Source organism: Euphorbia lathyris, chromosome 10, assembly GCF_963576675.1.
Source record: "Euphorbia lathyris chromosome 10, ddEupLath1.1, whole genome shotgun sequence".
NCBI classification, from domain to species: Eukaryota; Viridiplantae; Streptophyta; class Magnoliopsida; order Malpighiales; family Euphorbiaceae; genus Euphorbia; species Euphorbia lathyris.
In genome coordinates, this window is record NC_088919.1 from 1,348,161 (window position 1) to 1,370,783 (window position 22,623).

Sequence of the window (22,623 nt, forward strand, 5' to 3'; positions counted from 1 at the left end):
ATATAACTCAAAATATAGTTGATAATTACTTACCTTGGCTACTAATTGAGGAAAATACACTTGATCGATTCGCCTCTAAATTCTGTCTAAGACGTTTCCACTCCAAACACTTCCGAAACTCAAAAACTCTTCGGTTAGGACTTAGAACTACGCATAAGAATGCTATGTTTTAAATTTCGAGTGATTCGGACGGTCGAATCTTCGTAAATTAAAGAAACGGTGGAGAAACGGTTCAGGAACGATAAGAGCTGATAAAGATGAAAGAAGAAGAAAACGAAAAAGCAAAGAAAAGAAAAGATAATAATGATGAACGGATATCCATTGGAGATATATATCTCAAATTTATCAAATATCATGTTTGATCTTCTATCTTTATATAATCTTTTAAAACTTATCCTAAACTTTTAATTTACACATAAAACCATCAAATTAACTCCAAACTTTTTCTATAGCACCAACTAAAAATCACACACCTAATAAGTATAATATATATTACTATTAAGGTATAAATTCTAAAAATTTAGACATGGACGTGACAAATCCAACCCAACCCAACCTAATCCATTTAAGTTCAATATTTAAGGGAAATTTACATAGAAATTCAGATTTAAAAAATTATTTACAACTATGTCAAGTAATGATTTTGAATTATGTCAAACTTGGAAAATCAGCATTTTTAATATGTTTTAGTGATTAGAATTTATAAATTAGATGTCTAGAATATATTTTCTAAGGTTTAGGATTTATGAATTGGGTCTAGAATTTTTAAATTAGGGTGTAAAATCATACTTTATTTGTAATATATAGAAAATAATAACATATTAAGAATTAAATTTGATAATATGATTTAGTTGCAATTTTATAGTTATTTATGATATTCATGTATTTGACCCTATATTTAATGTGTTGGGTTGGTTTTAACAATCAACCCATGAATTTTTTTTAATGGGTTGTGTTGGATTCTAACCCAAATACAAGAAATTAATTCATTATACACCCCTACTTGCTTGTCTCTTAAAAGCATAAAAATTCACTTTTCCCATCTTCCATGTTTTTCTCTCAAGAAAAAACTAAATGACTGTCTATAAAAATCTAATAATAGAATCTTATCTACAATTAAACTCCTACTACGACTATGTATTATGAAATCCTAATAGAATTAAATCCTATAATAATGTCATAACATATTTAAAATTAATAAGGAAAATTACAAATAGTAAAAATCTTAAAATAGAAGTCTTCTAATCACAACTCAGCTCCCAAATTTGTATTGGTCTTTATCCATGGACATGAGTTAGGAAAGATCGGCTTTTAGTGCAAAATCTCATTCTTCAGCATGGCCTAAGCCATGGGCGTGGGGTAGGACCTTACATATTTCTCAAATTTCACTTCAAACTCCATAAAATTAGCATTTTAATCTCCAATTTGAATTGAATCTCCAAAAACACTTATAAAACATAAAACAAAGTAAATATGCATCTAAATGATGAAACTAACACTAAACAATAGAGAATTAAGATATAAAAATATGTAAGGTTTCCAGGTAATTAGATGCGGTTAGAAAACCTTCATATGCACACAAACGAATTAAATACTGTAACAAAAACCAAAAGAACTAGTATATTAATTAAGTTTCTTTTTTAGCCTTATCAGCTGTTCATAAACTGCATATTTCTATTAGTCAATTAAAGAAATTTGAATGTTGTATCATATGTGATGTAGCATTTGAATCGATTGAATCTGTAAGAATCTTTTATGGTAATATCATGTTTGTTAAATTATATATATTTGAGAGGTATATGGAAAAACATGATAGAAAGTCGGTTGATTTGGTTTATCCTGTTCATATATTATAAGTGCTCATAATACTATTTCAACTTGAAAAATTCTAAATTTTTGTTGAAAATGTTAAAGCTTTATGCAAATAAACTCTAGTAGCGTTTATGATACATATGGATACATTTACATTTGAATTCAGTTTGCAATAGAAAAGATGCAGCCATGCAAATCTCGTATGATGAATAAATGAGCGGCCTAAATGTTGAGGCAAACTAGGATGCAAAGGTGGGGAAGGATAAGCAGCAGTTGAATAAGAAGGTTGAGGTCATCCATGATAAAGTGAATGTTAAGGAAGCGTAAAAGAGTCGATTTTAATAGGACCTCCAATACTTGAAGAAGTCGTACGCTTAGGAGCTTGAGGCGGAGAGGTGAGGGAGAAGAAGGAATATAAAAACATTGTTACCCAAACCATGTTCTTTGGCGTGAATATTACTCATCACTTTTAAAGTATATACCTCAATCAGTCCTTTGACATTTCCAAGATTGGGGTTCTTACTATTGAGGAGATTTCTCAGATGAAGAAGCCCAAAAAAGATCTGAAGGTGGCTAAGTCTTCAGCTTCCGATACTGTTGCTTCAGGAAGTTCTTCAAATGATCCTTGCAAGGAGAAGTTTGTTGGTGTATGTGCTAGTCCCGAGACATTATAGTCTAGAAAATGCCATAATCATAAGGTAATGAATATGTAATAGTTTTTTACTTATGCGAATCAATCATACATAGTATCCATAATTAGCGATCTGCTCACATTTTGACAGGTTGAGGACTTGGGAGCCAATGAGATCTTAATTCGAAATGTCTCTGATATGTTATTACAATGGGAACGGTAATGAATAACATATTAGCATGTATCTTGGTTGTGATGGTGTTTCACCTAAATTAATGAAAACCCCGTGTTTTAGACATGATACAACAATTAGTTCCTAAAGTTCTAATCATTTGTTAATTGAGTAATCAAATCACTATAGTTGAAATCGTTGAATCTAGTGATACATGTTGAACACGAATCAATGATTTTTATACCATTCAGTTAATTGGATTAACTAGTTTAAGATTAAAATTGAATCAAAAGTTTTGTTTTATATGTTTTAAAATCTCTAAAAACTTGTTTTATTTAGCAATTTTAGGAATATTTTAAGGTACAAAGTATTCCAGTGTCATATTTTAAGTTAATCTTATTGGATAAGATTATCAAGTAGAACTTAAAATGATGCAATTTCACTAACCGATTATGGATTACTTTAATTGGAATGTATGTACTCGTTTTTGGTGTGATATACTTATTTCTTTGTATGGTGAATGCATTGGCCTTTAAGTATCTAGTTTTATCTTCAAGGAATGTAAAGATTAAATACGGTTTGTGCACCATTTTTCTTCATTTTGTACTTTAATGTTCTAAGAATATGAAATTATCAATTTTCAATGTCATTTAAAAACATGGAGTCCATATGTTCTGGGTCCAACCCCTTTGAAGATGGAGGCCCAATCTTAGAAATGAAGCCTTGGGAAAAAAAATCCTTTTGTAAAGTTTAAAATTTTACATTAGGATGTACTAGGAAAGCCCAACGTCATATCACGTTTAAATTCCAGTTTATAACGTGCTTATTTTTATATGTATATATATGATTATATGGTTTTAATCCCATGTGCTATATAAGTTGCTTAATAAGCTGTTAATTAAAATAAATCCCTAAAAAGTAAGCCAGAAAATGCTTTCCACAAACAAACCTGGTCAAGGTGTCGATCATTCAAACAAGGATCATGTCAAAGTCGGATGCATTCAGGTTATCTTTGTGAGGTAATGGTTAAGGGTACTGGATACACCTTAATATTAAGTTTGTAGTTTAACTTAACATGGACCTCAGGCAGACCATATCCCTAAGCACATGATGGGATGTGCCATAATCCTAAAGATTAATCCTTCCAAAATGAGAGTTGCACCAGGTTACAATTGGAAGTGAGTTTCCTAGGTAACTAACCTAGACTTAGGTGTACAAGCCAACGCTTGACTAAGTCGAAGTCATCTAAAGGTCTCGACGCACTAATAAGTATGTATACTAACATGAATTATTTACCTAGGATATTAATTCAATTAGTGGGAGAAATAACAAAGTCCTCATTAATTAGTCAACTTTCATTTTAATTCTTTGTAGAACAATATGGCTGCTCTCAAGAACATCCTTGAATGGTCTCAAAACTTGAGGATAGTCCTTAAGCAAGAACATAAGGGGTACATTTAGAGCATGCAATTCCTCCCACCTTATCCCGAAAACAACTAACATAGTGGAAGCCTTTGAGAGGCATAAGAAAGACTCCACTAAGGTTACCTGCCTCATGCTGGCCACTATGGTCCCTAAGCTACAGAAGCAATTATTTGATCAAGAGGCATTTGGGATTATGGAACAACTTAAGGAGAAGTTCCAAGAGCTTGCTCATCAAGAATGGTTCATAACGACCAAGGCTCTCACTCCTGTAAGATGGCACCATGCACTTTAGTTAGTGTCCATATGATCAAGATGGAAGGGTATATTAGAGACCTTTGAGAGGCTTGAGTCTCCCATCATATAGGAGTTGGCTACTAATCTTATTCTCGGATCATTGTCAGACTCTTTTGACCAGTTCGTCGTGAACTATAACATACAATGGATGAACTAGACTATTGTTGAGCTCCACGAGATTCTCAAGATGGCAAAATAGTCGGTCAAGAAGACTTTTCCGGTGATGTTTGTGATAGGGGAGTTGCTCCTTAAGCCAAGGAAGATGGAACTGCAAGGAGAATTCCAAGAAGGGAAAGAGATGACTCCATCCTCAAGGAAAGATCACCAAGTCTTACTTCCATTAACTTTTGTTAACCTGCTTCTAAACTAGGGCTAAAATTTCGGGCCAACAAGTTTTCTTTAGCCAAGTCTAAGAAGGTGATGTATTGTAAAAGAAAAAAAAAGGTTAATACATCAACAACTCCCTGAACTTTTTCAAAAAGTTTGATTGACCCCCTAAATTTACATGTTGTTTTATTAGCCTCCTAAACTTGCTTAAAATAACCTATTGGCCACTTGAATTTGTTTAAAGCGACATGTTGGCCCCCCTAAACTTGCTTATAGTGATTCATTTGGCTCCTGAACTTGTTTAAAGTGATATAACTTGCGATTTATTTAAATTTATTTAAAGTGATATCTTTATGACGTTTTTATAGATTTAGTGACTTAGTCATAACACTTTAAGTAAGTTTAAGGGACTAATAAAATACCATGTAAATTTTGAGAGTCAATCAAACTTTTTGAAAAATTCAGTGTACAACCAATGTATTCAGGAGAAAAAAAAACATAAAAAAGGTTAAGGTGTAAAATACTCCTAGCGTTTTGGGTCAAGAGCAATTTTAGCCGTAACATCTAAAATGATATAATTTTACCTCTAACGTTGGAAGCCAATAACAATTTTACTCCCAATATTGATAAATTGGGTTAGTTTGAGAAATAATTCATCAAACTGTCTTTTCGATCATGAATCTTGTCATTTTCACTTCATAAACATATGTTGTGAAGTGAAAAAATAAAAGTAATAAAAATAATAAAAATATTGTCTTTGTACGAATTGGACAAAAAAATTTAATATAAATATTAATCTCAAATTCTATTATTAAATTATAAAAAACATGAAATCTTTTTTTTTAGAACTAACTGATATGTAATTGGTGTAGAATAAGGAACAAAATATATTTTGTAATAGTGTCCGAAATTGACTAAAATTATCAACGTTAGGATAAAATTACTCTTAACTACTAACTTTAGAAGTAAAATTATACCATTTTAGATGTTAAAGGACCAAAACAATAATGGTATTTTTGTAGTTTCAGACCAAAATAAAAATAAAAATAAAGGTAGGGATGAATGAATGATGTAAGAGGGTACCTACCGTGGCTTGTAATGCAATAAGAGAGCATATATTGCCCCAAAAACAAGTCCACGTTTCGTGCTCTTTGACACTAGCCCCACAATCTCTCTCTCTCTCGCTAAACCCTGAATAAATAATCCAAAACCCAATTTTACTTTTCCATTTCTTTTTGCACTTTTCAACTTTCGCAAAAGAAACAGCCGTTCTTCATGGCAATGCCCTGGGGCATGGCTTTGTGGATAGTTAAGATGGTATATGTTGCTCTTACTGGATGGGTTTCATCTTGCTTGACTGTTGCCGATGAAGTCGCCGCCTCTCTCAGAACCGGAGATATTGGCCCTTTTCATGTTGGTTGATTCTATTAATATCTGGTTTGTCTCTTTTCTTGCATTTCCTGTTATTAATTCCAGTTTTCCCTTTCTACACCTACTTGATTATCAGAAAATTAAACAAAAACACTAGTTCACTTCACTATGAATTTATCCTTCTTTTTTTGAATTCAGTATTGTTGAGTCTGGTTCAGTTTGGCCTTTTTTTTAGTGATTAATATTTAATTCTTCAACATTATGGTTATGAGGTTTTAGGACCATCCAGGCATGATCATGAGTGAAGCTTCTTCATTGAATTGATTGTTGCAAATTCTCTGGAACCGAATTAAGTGTAATTCATGATATTTCACTTTATTGTAACTGGATAGTTGACTTTATTAACTACTGATTAATCTTGAAAGTTCCATAACTTCATAAAAGCAAAAGTCACTTGTGAGGGGATAAGGCTTTATATCAGAAGCTACCGAGTGTTGGAAGTTCCCCGTTATTTGGGCTGATCAAAGAAGTTTTTGGTTTCCTTCAAATTCCTTCAACAGGAAGCTCAGACTAAGAACTTGGTTTACAATTTTCTCTAAGAATCATGAACAAATGGGTAATAAAAATTTGTTAATCTTTCTAAGATAATAAAGTGACTGCCAATTATAGTTTTAGTTTCTAATTACTGATTTATTTTTGTACTGTGGTTATTGATGGTTAGTTTTTTTCCCCTGGCTGAGAAACAAGTTTTTATACTGAAATTTGATTAATTTTGTGTAAGTCAATCACGCACAATTGCATTCATTGTCTGGTTTTGCAGGAAATTTGAAGCAGTTATCTCAAATTTCATCGAGAATTCAGTTCCTTTCTTGAGAAATTAACAAGGTATGCTCTAGGATTGCTTCACTCTTTCTTAGTTATTAGTTATTCTTCTATGCTCAACTTTATTCAAAATTCTTTCCAAATGAATTAGCAGATAAAATGTTGTGAACTGATTCTGTTGCTACTCTTAGTTATTGTCAATTAGCATAAATAGTGAATTGATCCTGCTCAGCTTTATGCCCTCATTCCGCTTGCTGGTTCTTTGTTCGATTGAATTGTGATCTAGAGTAGCTATTGGAAGTTTTTCTGTAAAATGGAATCACTCGAAAAATGTAGCAGTTCATGTGTTGAGCAAATATTTATCTAAATATAGCTTAGTAGGTCAGGCAATTGAATGAGTTTTTATTTAATGTATTAGGGTGAACTATGTGTAGCAATCTTTAAAACCAAAAAATTTTGGCCAACAAATTTACAAGGGTCTGGAGATTTGTCATTCTCTAAATATAATACAGTTTAGTTGCCTTTGAGAGTACATATTCAAGTTCAATTAGAAGTTTCAATTTACAAAGTTTCATTCTCGACATAATTAAACTGGAATTTCAAATTCCAAATAATAAGAACTCTAGAAGCACGTGTAGTAATATAGATATTTTAAATTTCATTGCAATATTGAGTGGAATAGAACCTCTGAACTGAACTGCTCCAAATTATCAAGACAGTTATCGGAATTATCCGGATTGAGCCGAACCATACCCAGCTCTAGTAACAGTAATAATGTTTTGGTGTGTGGTAATGTTCATGGTGGTGTCGTTTTTTTTTAAAATGTATAGGTCTATCTGTTTAATCTGTTTGAAGCTTATCGTTGCACCTGTCCTTCTGAATTAATTTTGGTACTTTTGGATTTAAAATAACTTAAATATTGTAATTTTATTTTAAACACTTCATCCTTGCATGATTTTCACTTACAACAGGTTCACCATCCACCAAAGCTAGCTTCAATTCAGCAGCATCTAAGTCTGCTTTTGCCTTAACAGGAGCTGATTCTGCTGATGCAACACTCTTCTTAAGAGATGACATCTCTTTTCTTAAATTTGACATGCAATTGTAAGTCTTGCTAACTGCATTTATGAGCCCATGGGTGATCACATGTATGAAATTGCTCAACTTTTGCTGTGGATAAGACTCATCACACAGCAGCAAAATTAGATATAAACCTATAACCCAACATTCTGTCGATTGGAATTGCAGTCATTTAATATCAACTTATTTTAGCTATCAGCATGACCTACTTAACATGATCAGGTCATATTCGCGCTAAAACTTGGCCATGTCTTTCCAAAACGATCATCAAATGAGTAAAACATTTAGACCCAATATCGAGAAGCATTTGTACTACCATTGAAAATTATTTCTCTAGTTGTTTGCCTTCCCTTAATTAACTTTGCTGATGAGCTTTGCTGAAACTGCATGTGGCTCCATTCTTTCATCGCCCTCTTAAATACTGTATTTGAAATTTTAACTGCCCTTTGGTGGAAGCAACTCCTTCAATGTGGGTGCATTCTCAATGTCTGCTTATTTGTCCCACATATCAAACCTAAATTTGAATCCAATTCACAGAGCACAACCCAGACGGTTTAATAGAATTTCGAGGTCCTATTTCACAATGAAATAAGATATAATTATTAATCAACATTTTTTATATCAAACAATTGTAGAGTTATCTGACTGAGAAGTGGATAAGATATCTTTGAGAACAGACTTAGATATTTCAGGCATCAAATATCCGAAATTTCTAGAAAAGAAAAATTGAAAAGCTTATTTCTCCGAGAAAGAGCGACTGCCTAGCACCAGAACAATACCACTTCCCTTGAGCTCTGGCTACTCATCAGAGCAGATCAATTAAGCACAATAGCGACATAAATGTTTAGAATAAATCTCGAAGTGAACACCTTGAGAATACCGAACCATAAATTCATGTTTTGAACTTCCTCAGAACTTATCGATTCTGGTTTCAAATGCTGAACCTTTGAAATGCATTTCGTTATCTTATAACATGGTTATTGGATTAGTTTGCTTTTGATGAAGGTTCAATGTGGTAAATAAATTTGTTCTTCATATCTCTTCTTTTGGTGACTCTTGTCTTTAGAATGTTATGACTGTGAGAGTCAAATAACAAAGAAGCGGGTGGAAAGGATTAGTTTGCTTTTGATGAAGGTTCAGTGTGGTAAATAAATTTGATTTGAAATATTTGTGAATATAAATGATAGTTAGTGTTGAATTCTGAACTATTTATTAGTAGAACTGTTAGCTAAATTCTTTCTTATTTGGTTGATTTCTTCAAATTAAGAAACAAGACAGATAGCAAGATATCTTTCTTTATCTGCATGAGTTTTATATCTTTCTTTATCTGCATGAGAACATATGATGGTAATAAAGGTTATTTTGGGAATCAGAGGATACATGGTTTTGGGGTCCAGTTGGAGTTAGTTATCGCCTTATAGGAGAGAGCTGTTTTACAACTACATATAGGTGTGGGGTGACAAGGCAAGGTAGTTTTGGAATGTCATTTTGGCTTTTGGATCTCTTAGCTCTCTGTTAGGAGAAGGGCAAGTGTGTTCCCTAGGCTGCGCATGGACATAGGTTTATGTTTAGTATTATTTTCCTTTACTATCTTTACTCTCTGATCCACATTGAGAACGATGAATATAAGTCTTGTTTCATATCTGTTACTCGTTCTTCCATGTCTGTGTGTCTATTTGGCGTGTCATCAATATATGTGATTACTAAATGGGGGATATGCAATGTATCAGTAGAATGCATGCTTTGTTCTAAATCTAAGGTGGACTCCGTATGCAGCATCAATAGTATAACTTATAAGCATATAGGATTCCCAGTTTGAAGGATGTTTTGAATAGTTCCGTGGCAGATTTTGGTTGTTTTTGGGCATTGTATTCTCACTGCAGTGATCATTCTGTTTCTGGAACATTTCTAGCAGAGGAACAGATGATCATTTTGAAAATGAGCTTGTTTGTTTTTGATCAATCAGCTCAGCCATTCATTAGAAGATTATCGTCTTCTTTATTTGTGGTCTCTTACATGTAAATGTGGATAAAGCTTTTTCGGCCCGGTCCCCTTGTTTTTTATGGTTGTTGGGTGGAATAACTTAGTGGTACAGGTACAGTAGTTGAGTGGTCTTTCTTTTAATAAGCTGGTTTGATATGTTATGTCTTTCTCCTCAGACTTAGTTAGTTACACCTTTTCAATATGTCGTTATCTTTATCATTCTTAGAATTGTAATTCAACTTATGCAGATCATATTGACATAATTTGAGCGCTTTCAAACCATCTTGAACTTTTTGGGATAGTAATCTCATAAAAATTGAAGGGAATTTAAAAATTGAAGTAGCGACATGATTGAAGTTGAAAGGAATTTAAGCTGGATGGTGATTTGGAGCGGTGACATGGTGAAGAGTGAAGGAGTTGAAGAAATACACACACAGAGTGAGTGGTAGTATTTGAGGGAAGGGAAGCAGAGAGCAAGTGGGAATCTTCAGAACTTCAGAAGTTATATAGATAATAGAATAGAGTGATATTTTTGTATTCAGCTAGTCATCATCTGAAACCACCCACAATTTCAGCAAGGAAATTTTTTGAGATGCACTCGTTGTTTAGGGTGTCAATTGCGTTGTCACATTTATGGAAACCCAATAAACAATCCATACCATGTAATCTCAAGCATTTCTATCATCTACTGTATATGATCCATACAGTAACTCCTAAGATTTCTTTGCCTGACAGTGATAGGGATTACAGTGCCAGTTCCTACGTTGCTCGCTCCAATTGGCTTATAACTAGCTTGTGCAGGGAAGGAAAAATCAATGATGCACGGCAACTGTTTGATAAGATGCACGAGAGGGATGTGGTTACATGGACTACAGTCATTACTGGATATATCAAATGTAGATTGATTGGTGAAGCGAAAAGGTTATTTGACAGAGCTGATGCGATAAAAAATGTGGTCACATGGACGGCTATGCTTAATGGGTATGTGAGACGCAATCAAATTATGGAAGCTGAGAGGTTGTTTGAGGTGATGCCGGTGAAAAATGTGGTTTCATGGAACACAATGATCGATGGGTATGTCCGAAATGGGGAAGTAGATAAGGCTGTTGACTTGTTCAAGAGAATGCCAGAGAGGAATGTGGTTTCCTGGAACACAGTGATCACAGCATTGGCACAACGTGGGACGGTGGAGGAGGCGAGGAGGTTGTTTGATGATATGCCTAAAAGGGATGTGATTTCATGGACGACAATGGTTACAGGATTGGCCAGAAATGGCAGGGTCGATGAGGCTAGGGAGGTTTTTGAGAGGATGCCTGACAGAAATGTGGTGTCATGGAATGCAATGATTACTGGTTATGCAAAGAATATGAGATTGGTTGAGGCTTTCGAATTGTTTCAGAGAATGCCACAACGGGATCTACCCTCATGGAATACGATGATCACAGGCTTTATTCAGAATGGGGAGCTCGAGCAGGCAAGAAAGGTGTTCGACGACATGCCTGAAAAGAATGTTGTATCCTGGACTACAATGATTACTGGGTATGTCCAAAAGGGTGAAAATGAAACAGCATTGAAGATTTTTGCAGAAATGTTAAGAGATGGGGGAGTGAAGCCCAACGACGGAACTTTCGTGAATATTTTAGGTGCTTGCAGTGACTTGGCTGGTCTTGGTGAGGGAGAACAAGTTCATCAGATGATAACTAAAACCATTTATCAGAATATGGCATTTGTAGTATCTGCACTTATCAATATGTACTCAAAATGTGGAGCATTGGCTACAGCTACGAAGATGTTCAACGATGGAACGGTTAAGGATTTGGTTTCTTGGAACTGTATGATTGCAGCCTATGCACACCATGGATGCGGAACAGAAGCAATGCGATTATTCACTGAAATGCGCAATCTAGGTTTCAAACCTAATGATATTAGCTACGTGGGGTTGCTCTCAGCGTGTAGCTATGCTGGCTTGGTGGAGGAAGGACTATTATACTTCGATGAGCTCGTGAAAGACAAAACAATACAAGTACGAGAAGATCATTACACATGTTTGGTTGATTTATGCGGTCGAGCTGGTAGACTGAAGGAGGCTTTGAATATAATTCAGCAGCTAGGGAGTAAAGCATCGTCATCAATGTGGGGAGCCCTTCTTGCCGGATGCAATGTCCATGGGAATCTGGATATCGGGAAGACAGCAGCTAAAGAGCTATTAAGAAAGGAGCCAGAAAATGTAGGCACTTATTTAATGCTGCGAAACATATACGCGTCTAGTGGAAAATGGAAAGAAGCTGAAAGAGAATGGTTGAAAATGAAGGATCAGAGATTGAAGAAGCAACCTGGTTGCAGTTGGATACAAGTTGAAAATAGAGTTAATGTCTTTTTAGCTGGTGACAAGTCTCATCCTCAGTCTCATCTTATCTATTCTTTGCTCTGGGTTCTTTATGCAAGGATGAACAAGTTTGAATTGGCATTGGAAAAAAATGATTTCATAGTTGAAAATTGAATAAGTTTTTTTACGTGGCACTCGAAATCTCAAAGACCGGTGCTCGATAGCTTATAACTGTCCCAGAATTGACAGGAATGCTGGAAAATGAAGCTCTGGATAACCATTGATTTACAGTTGCACATTGATATATCTATTCAATCCTCTAGTTTATACATGTACATAATACCATGGTTAAAAAGTTGTCATTTGGGCATGTAAGGCCTAATATATCCGTTGTTCTTCGTATTTAACCCAAAAGTGTAACTGTCTTTTTTGAACTTTTAAAGCTTCAAATGATCCTCAATTCTTATTCAGTTGCATTCAATAACTTTATATTTCTTAATAAAATTTGTTGAATGTTGAGAATGAGAGATACATTCTAACACATGTCAAAGTGCTTGTCATGTGTAATAAATAATTATGAACTTTTGAAATCTCGCAAATCATTGAAGTTTGGGGTTATTGAATACAATTGCATAAGAATACGAGGTTATTGATGGAATTATTGAATGTGATTGGAGGTAATTTGGAACTTTCGAAAATTTAGGGGGCAGTCGAAGTTTTGGATAAAAAATAGGAAGTAACAAATGTATTAAAACAATACGTTTGGATTCAAATGACACTAAGTTATTTCTGTTTTAAGGTAAAGGTCATGCTTACCTATTGGATTAATTTTATACTCCATCATCCAATAGTGAAAACACACCAAGTAATATAGAAGGCACCCCGTTTTAATTATGCTATAATTAATAAATTCATTAGATTTTAACTTTCTTTTCTGGAAATGTTATTTTTCTATAATTTTTTTTTACCAATAGTGCTATGAAATTGAAATAAATTAAATTTCCTTGAAGTTTAATTAAATTTGCTATTACATTTACCTATTTTGGCAAATTATTTTAAACCTTTTGGCAAATTAATTTAAACCTTTATATATGAGAATTTTTCTTCAGTCTTAAGAATTTTTAATCATAAAAAACACATTAAATACCTCATATTCTATCCTTATACATATTACTCTATTTTTTAATGAATTTCTTTCTAGAAGATATTTTTATTTCAAAATGCTTATTGTGAGAGGGAATGAGGTGGGGAATTTTTATTAGTGAAAATAATGCATTTGTAGATAAAAAAAACATACATGCAAACACGAGTGTTTGGCTCGTTTTGATGGGTTGTTTTTAGAAAACTTCCGCCCCTATAAAATGCTCAAAAGTGGACTCCATAGATTAGATTTTGTAGAAAACACATATTATTGAAAGTTAAAAGCCATTGATCTATGCGTAAGGATCCTTTAGAGTTGAAAATCCTCTAGAGTTGGTGGAGTTGTAATCTCAACCATTAATTCTAACATTAACGGATGAGATTTAATTGATAAATTTTAATATTTAATTAATCATTTATTGATCAATCAAATCTCATCCATTCATTTTGTAATTAATGGTTGAGATGATTACAACTCCACCAACTCTAGAGAATTTCAACTCTAGAGAATCTCTAGCCTTGATCTATGTAATTTAGAGAGAAAGAAATGGAAAAAGAGGGAGAAAGTACTAGCGACGGAAGAGAGACAGCCAGCAAAAAGGGAAAAAAAGGGAAAGGTAAGGAAAGGAAACCTAGGGAGAGGTTGACAGAATGATTTTACCAGACTAAAACTCTGTTTGTTTGTAGAAAAATATTATACAGTAAAATATTTACTGATTTTCCAATATTTGCTTATGAAAATAAAAAAATTGAAAATTTAAATTGGTTAACAAAAAATTATAAAAAAGTGAGGAAAATATTTTATTTAAAATTTTGGAACCATACTTCATTCTTTTTTTTACCACCACTTCTTTCTATTTTTGGGTGTTGTAAGAAAATATTTTATTTTGGAAAACAAAAAATTTCTTTATCCAACAAATAGACAGGACCTAAAAGTAGAAAAAAGATGAAGGGAATTATATTTCCTCGTTACCTTATCCTTTCCTGAAACCCCTAATATTTAATTTAGCATAAGACCCCAAAAATATTTAAGACGGATCATCCTCTATATTGTCCAACACAATACCCCACTTTCTGTAACAGAAAAAGGAAAAATGACAATTAAAAAACTTTACTGCAAAACATTCAAACATATAGATTAAAAGTCAAATTCACACTTTACTTTACATTGTCACATACAGAAATTGAACTAAAAAAGAGTTGAAAATACCAAAACATGAAATACAATGGCACACTACCAGAGTTGGAAAACTCATCCTAAATAGCAAAGCAAGCTGTAGATGAAGCTTAATTAAGCTTAAGCTGAAGAAAATATGTGACTACAATTTTCTACCAGACACAACGGTAAGTAACATGCGATTCGGTTATGTCGCCACTGTAGCTATCTTTCACCACTTGTCCCTTCTGCAGACCATAATATCGAGCAATCGCATCTTTCTTTAGTATTCGAGGAAGCTGTCCGAATAACCAATTGTCATTATACAATAGTTGCTTTCCAAATAACATAAAAAGTTTAGATGCATATACTTTAGCTTCAGTAAATTAAACATATATGTGAGAAAAATAGAGTATTTAGCAGTGTCGTATACATCCGACAACAAGAGAGGTAGTATTTGAGATTGCAATCATGAGTTTTATCTCTGAGCATAAACCAGAATTACTAAATAATGTTTCAGTTTCACTCATGAATTAACCATATATAGACAGAGAGACTAATATTGTAGCTTTTGTCGAGCGAGCGAACCTGTTTATCTTCGATATTGAACTTCTTTAATAGCTTTTGCTTTTCCCTCTCAGTCAGAATCTGATGCTTTGGTTTCAATGCATGCTTTGTGATGTTAACAAGCAAATCTGTAATCTAATACAAAGTAAATGACGGTAAGATATCGAGTCACACATTAAGATCATTGCATCCACCACAATATCACTAGCGTGTAAGAGTTCATATATTTTTCAAATTTCAAATGTTATCCAGAACATGGACATAGTAACTAAAGGCATTATGAGGTCCTTCATCTAGAGAAAGGAGCGGGCGTGCACCTGATAGAGGTGAGCCACGAAAAAACAAAACTAAGATCAGTACACAAAAATATAAGACAACAGTTAAGCTTGCATGATAAAAACTACTACAATGACAATAAACTGGGATCGATGTTTCTTAAATTGAAAATAAAAGACTAAAATGAAGATGTTTAATAGACTCGAAACAATAATTTATTTTCGGGCCATCACTCATAATCAAGAGCTAAACATCCACCTAGTAGTGTCGGTCAGGCGCATGACATCACAACAACTATTTGATTTCTAGGCTTCTTGTATTAATGTATACCATAACAGCGAAAGCATCAAAGCTGTATAATTTTACCCTTTCCAAATAGTGACCAACTTGATGAGAAAAGTGCTTCAGATTTTTATGAGGCCTATGTATTTTATTTTTCATTTTTCTATTTTCTGATCAGAGTTTTATTCTACAGGTTGTCATTATACCTAACTATGTTGTATTTCTGCATTACAATCACCCTATTCTAAATTAAGGCCAGTTTGTTTGCCGGAAAATATTATGTTTTGGAAAAAAATTGGAAAGGGAATTTTTTTTCCTTGGAAAATAAAATATTTTCCGGTGTTCGGCTACAACACCCAAAAACAATAAGTGGTCAATAGCTACTATTTTTAAAAGGGTAAGAAGAAATGGAATAGGGTTCCAAAATGTTTTACTCTTTCCAAAAGTGTAAAACATTTTACTCAATTTCTTCATATATTTTTTCTATTGACTAACCTAAAATTTTCCGTTGACTTATTTTCCCAACCAAACAAACTAGAAAATCATAAAAATATTTTCCTCCATAATATTTTCCGGCAAAAAAATGGGGCCTAAGAGTCAAAAATTAATTGCTGCCCTACACTCTTCTACTACGACAAGCTTTTTCCAACATGGCTTTGACACCGTTTAATGCAGCAGTTTTTCAAGGAATGATGCATGAAGAAAAGTTACACAGATTGTTCTCTAGTGGCCTATTCATATCTGCTCCTGCATAGATGGACAAGTTTTCTTACAAACAAACATAGAATAAAACCAAACTTGCATTTTATCTTCTTTTTTTCTAATAATATGTAAATATGGAAATAACTAGTAATGTATCATTGGCTGATGTACCTGGAACATCTCAATTTTAAACGAGAAAAGATCCAGTGCTTTCTGTGCTTGGTTTGTTATTTGATTTTGCAAGATCAAAATCAGACTAGTCAAACTCTCTTTGTTAGCAATCTGAGAAGCAATGACGCGAATCGTAGTAACTTTGACTGCACTAGGTCCACAGAAAATAACCAGAATCTGCAGTGACATCAATTTTCAACAGCATTACACTTAATAGGAACAAAATGAAGTCCTCAGGCAACATGCTTATTAACAAAAATTATAACTAGACAAAACATTAGAAATTCCATTGCAATCATACATTTTATTACAGCATTATCATTGTTTATAATATACATTTAGATCACAGCAGCAAAAGAATTTAGTCCTACATTTGGACATGTCAATCATATCAGTGAGCCTGACATACAAACCATTTGCTAAGTTATGTCAATACACAAAATGGTAAAAAGCCCGCTAAAAAATGATGTCGATAGCTTAAATAGAATACGCCAAGACATTACAGCTGTTCATGCTCAATGCTCCGAGGTTCTGTTTGAATTTCAGAACCACTCAAAATGACATTATTCTCAAAAGAAATTTTGACAGCATGAAGCAATTTTTTTTAATAAAAACAATTGAAGCTGTTGTCAAGGGCATAGAAGAGAAATGGTAATACAAAAGGATGTTAAAGGGTTACCATAAAGGGAGAATCGGGTATTATATATCAAGTAACTTGTGAGAAAGCGCTTCTAAGAGAAATGTTCCTAGAGGAATATGATAGGAAACAAATACTTGTTTAGGTTTATGATTGAGAAACGAAGCATCTAGAGTCAAATATCAGCAATAAATGAATTGCAGAATATAACATATATCAAGCTGATGCGAGTAGCTTGTGGGATAAAGGCAAAGGCATATCTACACTTTACGCAATGCTCCAAAAACAATGTCATGATTAATTGTTTTATTTTTGTGTTGTCACCTCTGAAAAATAAAAAAATTCCGACCGTCCTTCAAAATTTCCCTGATAATATATATTTTCTTTGTTCCCCCATTGAAAGATAAAGCATTGTGTCAGGAATCGGGAAGCTTTAGAATCCTATTTAGATTGATGTTTTGTTTATTTACTAAGTTTCATTCCTAATAGAATTAGGAATTAATTTGATTTTCCGCAATAGATAGCTACCATTTACGATAGCTTTTGATTTCGGCAACACTTGGTTATTCTCTATTCCTAATTTGTTGTTATTTCCTATATTCCTAATTTGTTGCTGCCCACGCAGCCCTTATTAGATTGTAATTCTGTCTATTTAAAGGGAGATCATTAATTAAATTGCTATCAGTTGAAAATCCAATTACATCCTAAGAGATCGTAGAGTTCTCCCTTAATGAGCTGTAACCCAATTCTGACACAATAGGTAAAGGTAGAAAAACACCAAAGAGATCTGTCAAAGAAGATATCTGGGTACAGGGTCCTAAAACTTATATTTATGTTCCATGGGGCTTAGTGAAAATAATAGTTCAACTTCAATTGATTATCTCAGCTCAAAGTGCACCTAAAAGAAAACCACTGTGTGATTTCTCACAAAATTCTGTGGCCAAATATCAAAGCAACTTATTGAATCCTTTCATCCTTGTTTATGTTTTACAAGTTCTATAAGTGTTAGACCATGAAATTATATGTTTGTCCTGAAACTTTATCTTGGATCCACTTCTATATAAAGGTACGGTAATTTATAAGAAGGTAAAGGCTAACTACTTTCTCCAGTATATTTTGGAGGAGTATATTTGCTGTGTCAATTCCTCCCTAAGCAATTCAGTCCCTTTTGACAAGTAAAAGATATGCAATTGGTGAGTTTTTGCAAGCAATTTGCTTTTGGGAGGTTTAGTGTAATGTGCTTTTTGTGAGATTACGCTAATGATAGGGAATTGGAGACTATTGCAAACTTCTATGAACATGTGTCTAAGACGAACAATAGTATGGAAGTAAAATAAGGATGGACTGAGGTAGTATACAAAGAAGTACTTGGGAAGAGCCAAATTGATAGAGAAGAAGCAGAAATTACCCTAGACATCTTCAATGAAGTACAACAGGACGACCTTTAAGGGAGAGGAAAGATTTGTGCGTATAGAATTTGGTTGAATGGCTCAATTCCATTATCATCATATTTTCAATAAACAGATGAATATACAGTGATAATAGTCTGATTTTACCTTCTACGGCTATACAACCTAAATAGTGATTGTGAAAATATATTACAAAATAAAAGTTACCTATAGATGGTAACATCTTCTCTCTATTAAGGCTCCCAAGGACCTCTTTACTTGATCTAAATAAGCAGTTTTCAGGAAAGTTTCCAAACGCAAGGTTTTCCAATTTTCTAGAAAAAAGTTCGCTAGGAATTTACTTGTAAACATTTTTCTGTCTCCAATCACCCAAAAGCAATAGTTCTATTTTCAATTTCCAGAAAACTACATTGTTTCTTTAAATACAGTATGCTAGTTATAATGAGTAGATGCCAATAAGAACGGAGTGGCAATGAAGGTGGTAGATGGTCAAACCATAATATTTCTGTGGATGAGCTACAGATATTATTAGAATGAAAAGAGGATGATGTGACGGATCCAGGATTCACTGACAGTGGGTGCTTATGTTGGTCATGGGTGCTAAATAGATTTACATAAACCCGTACACAATTTTCATAGAAGTTTTAGTGTATTTGGTGACCAGTGGGTGCTCGAGCCCCCCACTGGATCCTTCCATGACCAACAATAGCTATAATAGTAAAAATGATCACGTGGTAGTTATAATAGCAAAAGAGATGAAAAGTACTAGTTTTAGGGAAATATCATTAAGCGTTACCGACACAGACATGGAAATGGACTCGGGAAGTGTTGTTTCCAAAACATAACCTTCATAAAATAGCCTTCAAATGAAAACAGACACCAATACGAAATGGAAACAAAACGCAGAAATGCTACTAAAGAGAAGTGTCTGTGCAACATATGGCGTGGCGCATGATGAGAGTCCCAATAATAATTGTTCATCACTACTAAGATTATCAGTAACCTATTATATTACTAGGAATGTAAATAGTAAGTTTCCAATGTTGATGTCATTCTAACCATATTCTTGTTATGGATTGGTTAGAAAATTCAGATCCTCCTTCTTTCTTTCATTTTGTTTCGGGTTTAATACAAAATCAATAACTAACAGGCTTGAGTATAAAGAGCCTCTTGTTACTTAAGTTAGATCTCGAGTTCAAATACAAGTTATGCAGAAGGGCAGGAGCCACCCTAAAGGCTGTCTGATCAGCCTCAAACTTATTAATCAGATGCACCTACCAAGGTTATTATCTATAAACAAAGGCCTAACTCACCCCAAAAGGTACCTCAAAGGGTGAGGATTGGCTCACATATTTAAAGAGCCATATAGCTTCCTCATTTAGCAATGTGGGATGTCTAACACGCCCAATTCATTTGGTGCGTGACGCTAATATAAGCGGGAGCCCCAACATTGAACCATGGCTCTGATACCATGTAAACAAAGGCCTAACTCACCCCAAAAGGTACCTCAAAGGTGTGGATTGTCTCACATATTTAAGGACCCATATAGCTTCCTCATTTAGCAACGTGGGATGTCTAACATTATCACCACAACACAAGCATTATTAGTATCACCACCATCATTGTCGGCCTTACCACTAGGGACTAGGAGAGTGGGGCATTCGACCTTCGTGAAGAGAAGCGAATGTCTATGTAGAGTGGAATTCTATGGACACTAATGGCTCGGGAGTTAGCCCATAGTGCGTGTTTACACACAGGGAGTCCCACCGGAACGGAATACCAACAGACGCGTTGACGGGACGCTTAAAGGGATAAACCCCTTCGGTAGGAGTTGGCTGGCCGAGACTTGGAAAAGTCTTGGCGGCGCTAAGGTAAATGTCGTTTTCCTGTGAAGGAGTGGTCACTTAGGAGCCGCTTCTTGCCGAAAAATTGGCAGGATAGGCTTGCCCACCAATACAACCTTGTGGTGGTATCCCTCCGGTACCCTCGCTTAACGGGGAAGTGTAGTGCAACGGGCCGCCCTTTAGCGAGGAATAACTAAAAGCAATTGCATGCAGTGAATGGTATAAAGCGAACCAAGTTCAGGTGAAAACGCCTAAGCAAAAACTGAGTCAAGACTAACAGCAAGCAAAGATCAGCCACTCTTCCAAACTAAATTAACAAGTTGAATTCTTTTCAATTTCGTAAGAATTCTCAGCAACCAAACAAGAAGAACTGAAGAGAGGAAAAACAAAAATAAAAATAAATAAATAAATACCCTTTTAGAGGGATCTGATTTGTGAACGGCGGAAATTCTGAGGCGATCAGGATCTGGATTCTGGCCATGAGTAGCACGAAATTCTTGGAGAGAAAGATCAATTTCAGAGCGGAGAACAGAATATCCTCTATCTCTTAACATCTCTAGCGCAGTTCTTCGTGAGAGATAGTATCTGTGACTTTCAACACTACCTTCATCGACGAAACTGCTCAAGCACTTTCGCAATGGCACCATGTTAAAGCTTCCTTCTCCTCCTTCATCTCCATTTAGATTTAAATTTCCATTCCCATTCTCAATCCCACTTTCTTCCATATCTCTCTACTACTGACTGAGTGAGTCTGAAAATTTTGAAATTGGGGGCTGGAGTTTGGGTGTAGATTGTCTGTCTGTCTCACCATTTAAGTATCTCAGCATTGGTCATTGTGCATCGAATTTGACTCATTCTGAGAGTCGTCAGATTTTGTCTGAGCTTTTTCCCTTTTTAATAGCAATTTCCGATTTTGTTTACATTTTAATTATTTCAGTTAATTATATAGGGTAATTAATTTATTAGTTCTTATATTTTGGCAAAACATACTGTTTAGTCCCTGTATTTTAAATAACACATGGTAAAGTCCTTAACGTTTTTCTCGGTGAACTGTTTAGTCCCTAACATTTTTTCGGTGAACTGTTTAGTCTATGCCGTTAGACTCTCATGAAGATTCTGGTCGTCAATTTGGATTTGCGTTTTTCTTTTCCTTTATTTTCTTTTCCTTTAAACTCTAATACATCTGAAATCAACTTTGAGTGTTATTCTTCTTGATTTTCTTCTTAATTGTTCAAATTCGTAAACATTGGGTCTGTTCTTTTTCTTGTTCTCCATACAAACAGCTTCTTCTTCTAAATTTCATTTTCTCTTATAAAGTTTGAAGGTAAATAATAAAGAGTAATTTAGTAATTTCCGAAGTAATAAACGGTAAAAAATCTAACAAACAGACGGAAGGACTAAACAGTTTACTGAAAAAAAGGTTAGGGATCTTACTATATGTTTTTAAAAATATAGAGACTAAACAGTGTGTTTTGTCAAAATATAGGAACTAATAAATTAATTACCCAATTATATATTGCAAAAGTTTTATTTGCTTGACTACATTGAAAACTTCCATACTATGTTGTTTAATGAATTCATTTAATCCATCCAAGATGTTGTATGTTTGGGATTTAAAACTATTTATGAAGTGATAAATGTTGCAAACTTGCAGTTACTCAGTAAAGATCAAAATACTTTTTTTTCTTTTGGTAAGAGTAAAGATCAAAATACTAATTTCACTTAATACATCATTTTGTCTTTTAAATTTTTTCAAAAAAAAAAAAATTGATCAGCCCTGTAAATTTTTACAGTGTTCCGATATGGGTCGGTCCTACTAGGCTTTTATCTAAAAAAGTTCATCCCAAATCCAATTCAGTTCTATTGTTAATTTAGATGGTTTCGGATCGGGCTGAGCTCAGTTCAAAAATCACATCCCAAACATAGTCCATATAAATCTACCTAAAATATATATGTATAATTTCTACAAATAAAAAAACTAAATTTGAACTTAAGATAAATATTAATATATAAATTTATTAATTAATATTAATAGGCGGGCTGTGCTATTTTTATAAATCCCAAGCAGCTCAAAATATAGACGGGCTTTAGCGACCTGGGTCGGACTGAGCCCAGTCGACCCATTTCAATTTTTTGGGGGGATTTTAAGTTAAATTTTGTATTAAAAAGATATAAAAACAATAAATGAATTGAAAA

The 22,623-nt window shown here is 34.0% G+C and overlaps 3 protein-coding genes across 4 annotated transcripts; 2 read left to right on the forward strand and 1 right to left on the reverse strand.

Annotated features, from left to right (window-relative positions):
• Positions 1-5,795: 5,795 nt before the first annotated feature.
• LOC136209404 (uncharacterized) lies at positions 5,796-10,234 on the forward strand. 2 transcript variants are annotated; one of them, XM_066000858.1, is made up of 3 exons: positions 5,796-6,098; positions 6,853-6,917; positions 10,166-10,234. In XM_066000858.1, the coding sequence occupies exon 1, from the start codon at positions 5,937-5,939 to the stop codon at positions 6,081-6,083; it is 147 nt and encodes a 48-aa protein (XP_065856930.1). In that variant the 5' UTR covers positions 5,796-5,936; the 3' UTR covers positions 6,084-6,098; positions 6,853-6,917; positions 10,166-10,234. The 2 variants fall into 2 exon arrangements, with proteins under 2 accessions (XP_065856930.1, XP_065856929.1); XM_066000857.1 differs by lacking the exon at positions 10,166-10,234 and adding an exon at positions 7,826-7,899 and having other exon boundaries at positions 5,797-6,098.
• Positions 10,235-10,509: 275 nt separating this feature from the next.
• On the forward strand, positions 10,510-12,650 carry LOC136209403 (pentatricopeptide repeat-containing protein At2g35030, mitochondrial). Its single transcript, XM_066000856.1, has one exon. The coding sequence runs from the start codon at positions 10,510-10,512 to the stop codon at positions 12,415-12,417; it is 1,908 nt and encodes a 635-aa protein (XP_065856928.1). The 3' UTR covers positions 12,418-12,650.
• A 1,843-nt stretch (positions 12,651-14,493) lies between these two features.
• Positions 14,494-21,297, reverse strand: LOC136209517 (DNA-directed RNA polymerase V subunit 5A-like). Its single transcript, XM_066001008.1, has 4 exons — positions 20,841-21,297; positions 16,538-16,714; positions 15,128-15,241; positions 14,494-14,838 (listed from the first exon to the last, which is right to left on the reverse strand). Exons 1-4 carry the CDS (start codon positions 21,150-21,152, stop codon positions 14,713-14,715), a joined length of 729 nt encoding a protein of 242 aa, XP_065857080.1. The 5' UTR covers positions 21,153-21,297; the 3' UTR covers positions 14,494-14,712.
• Positions 21,298-22,623: the final 1,326 nt, after the last annotated feature.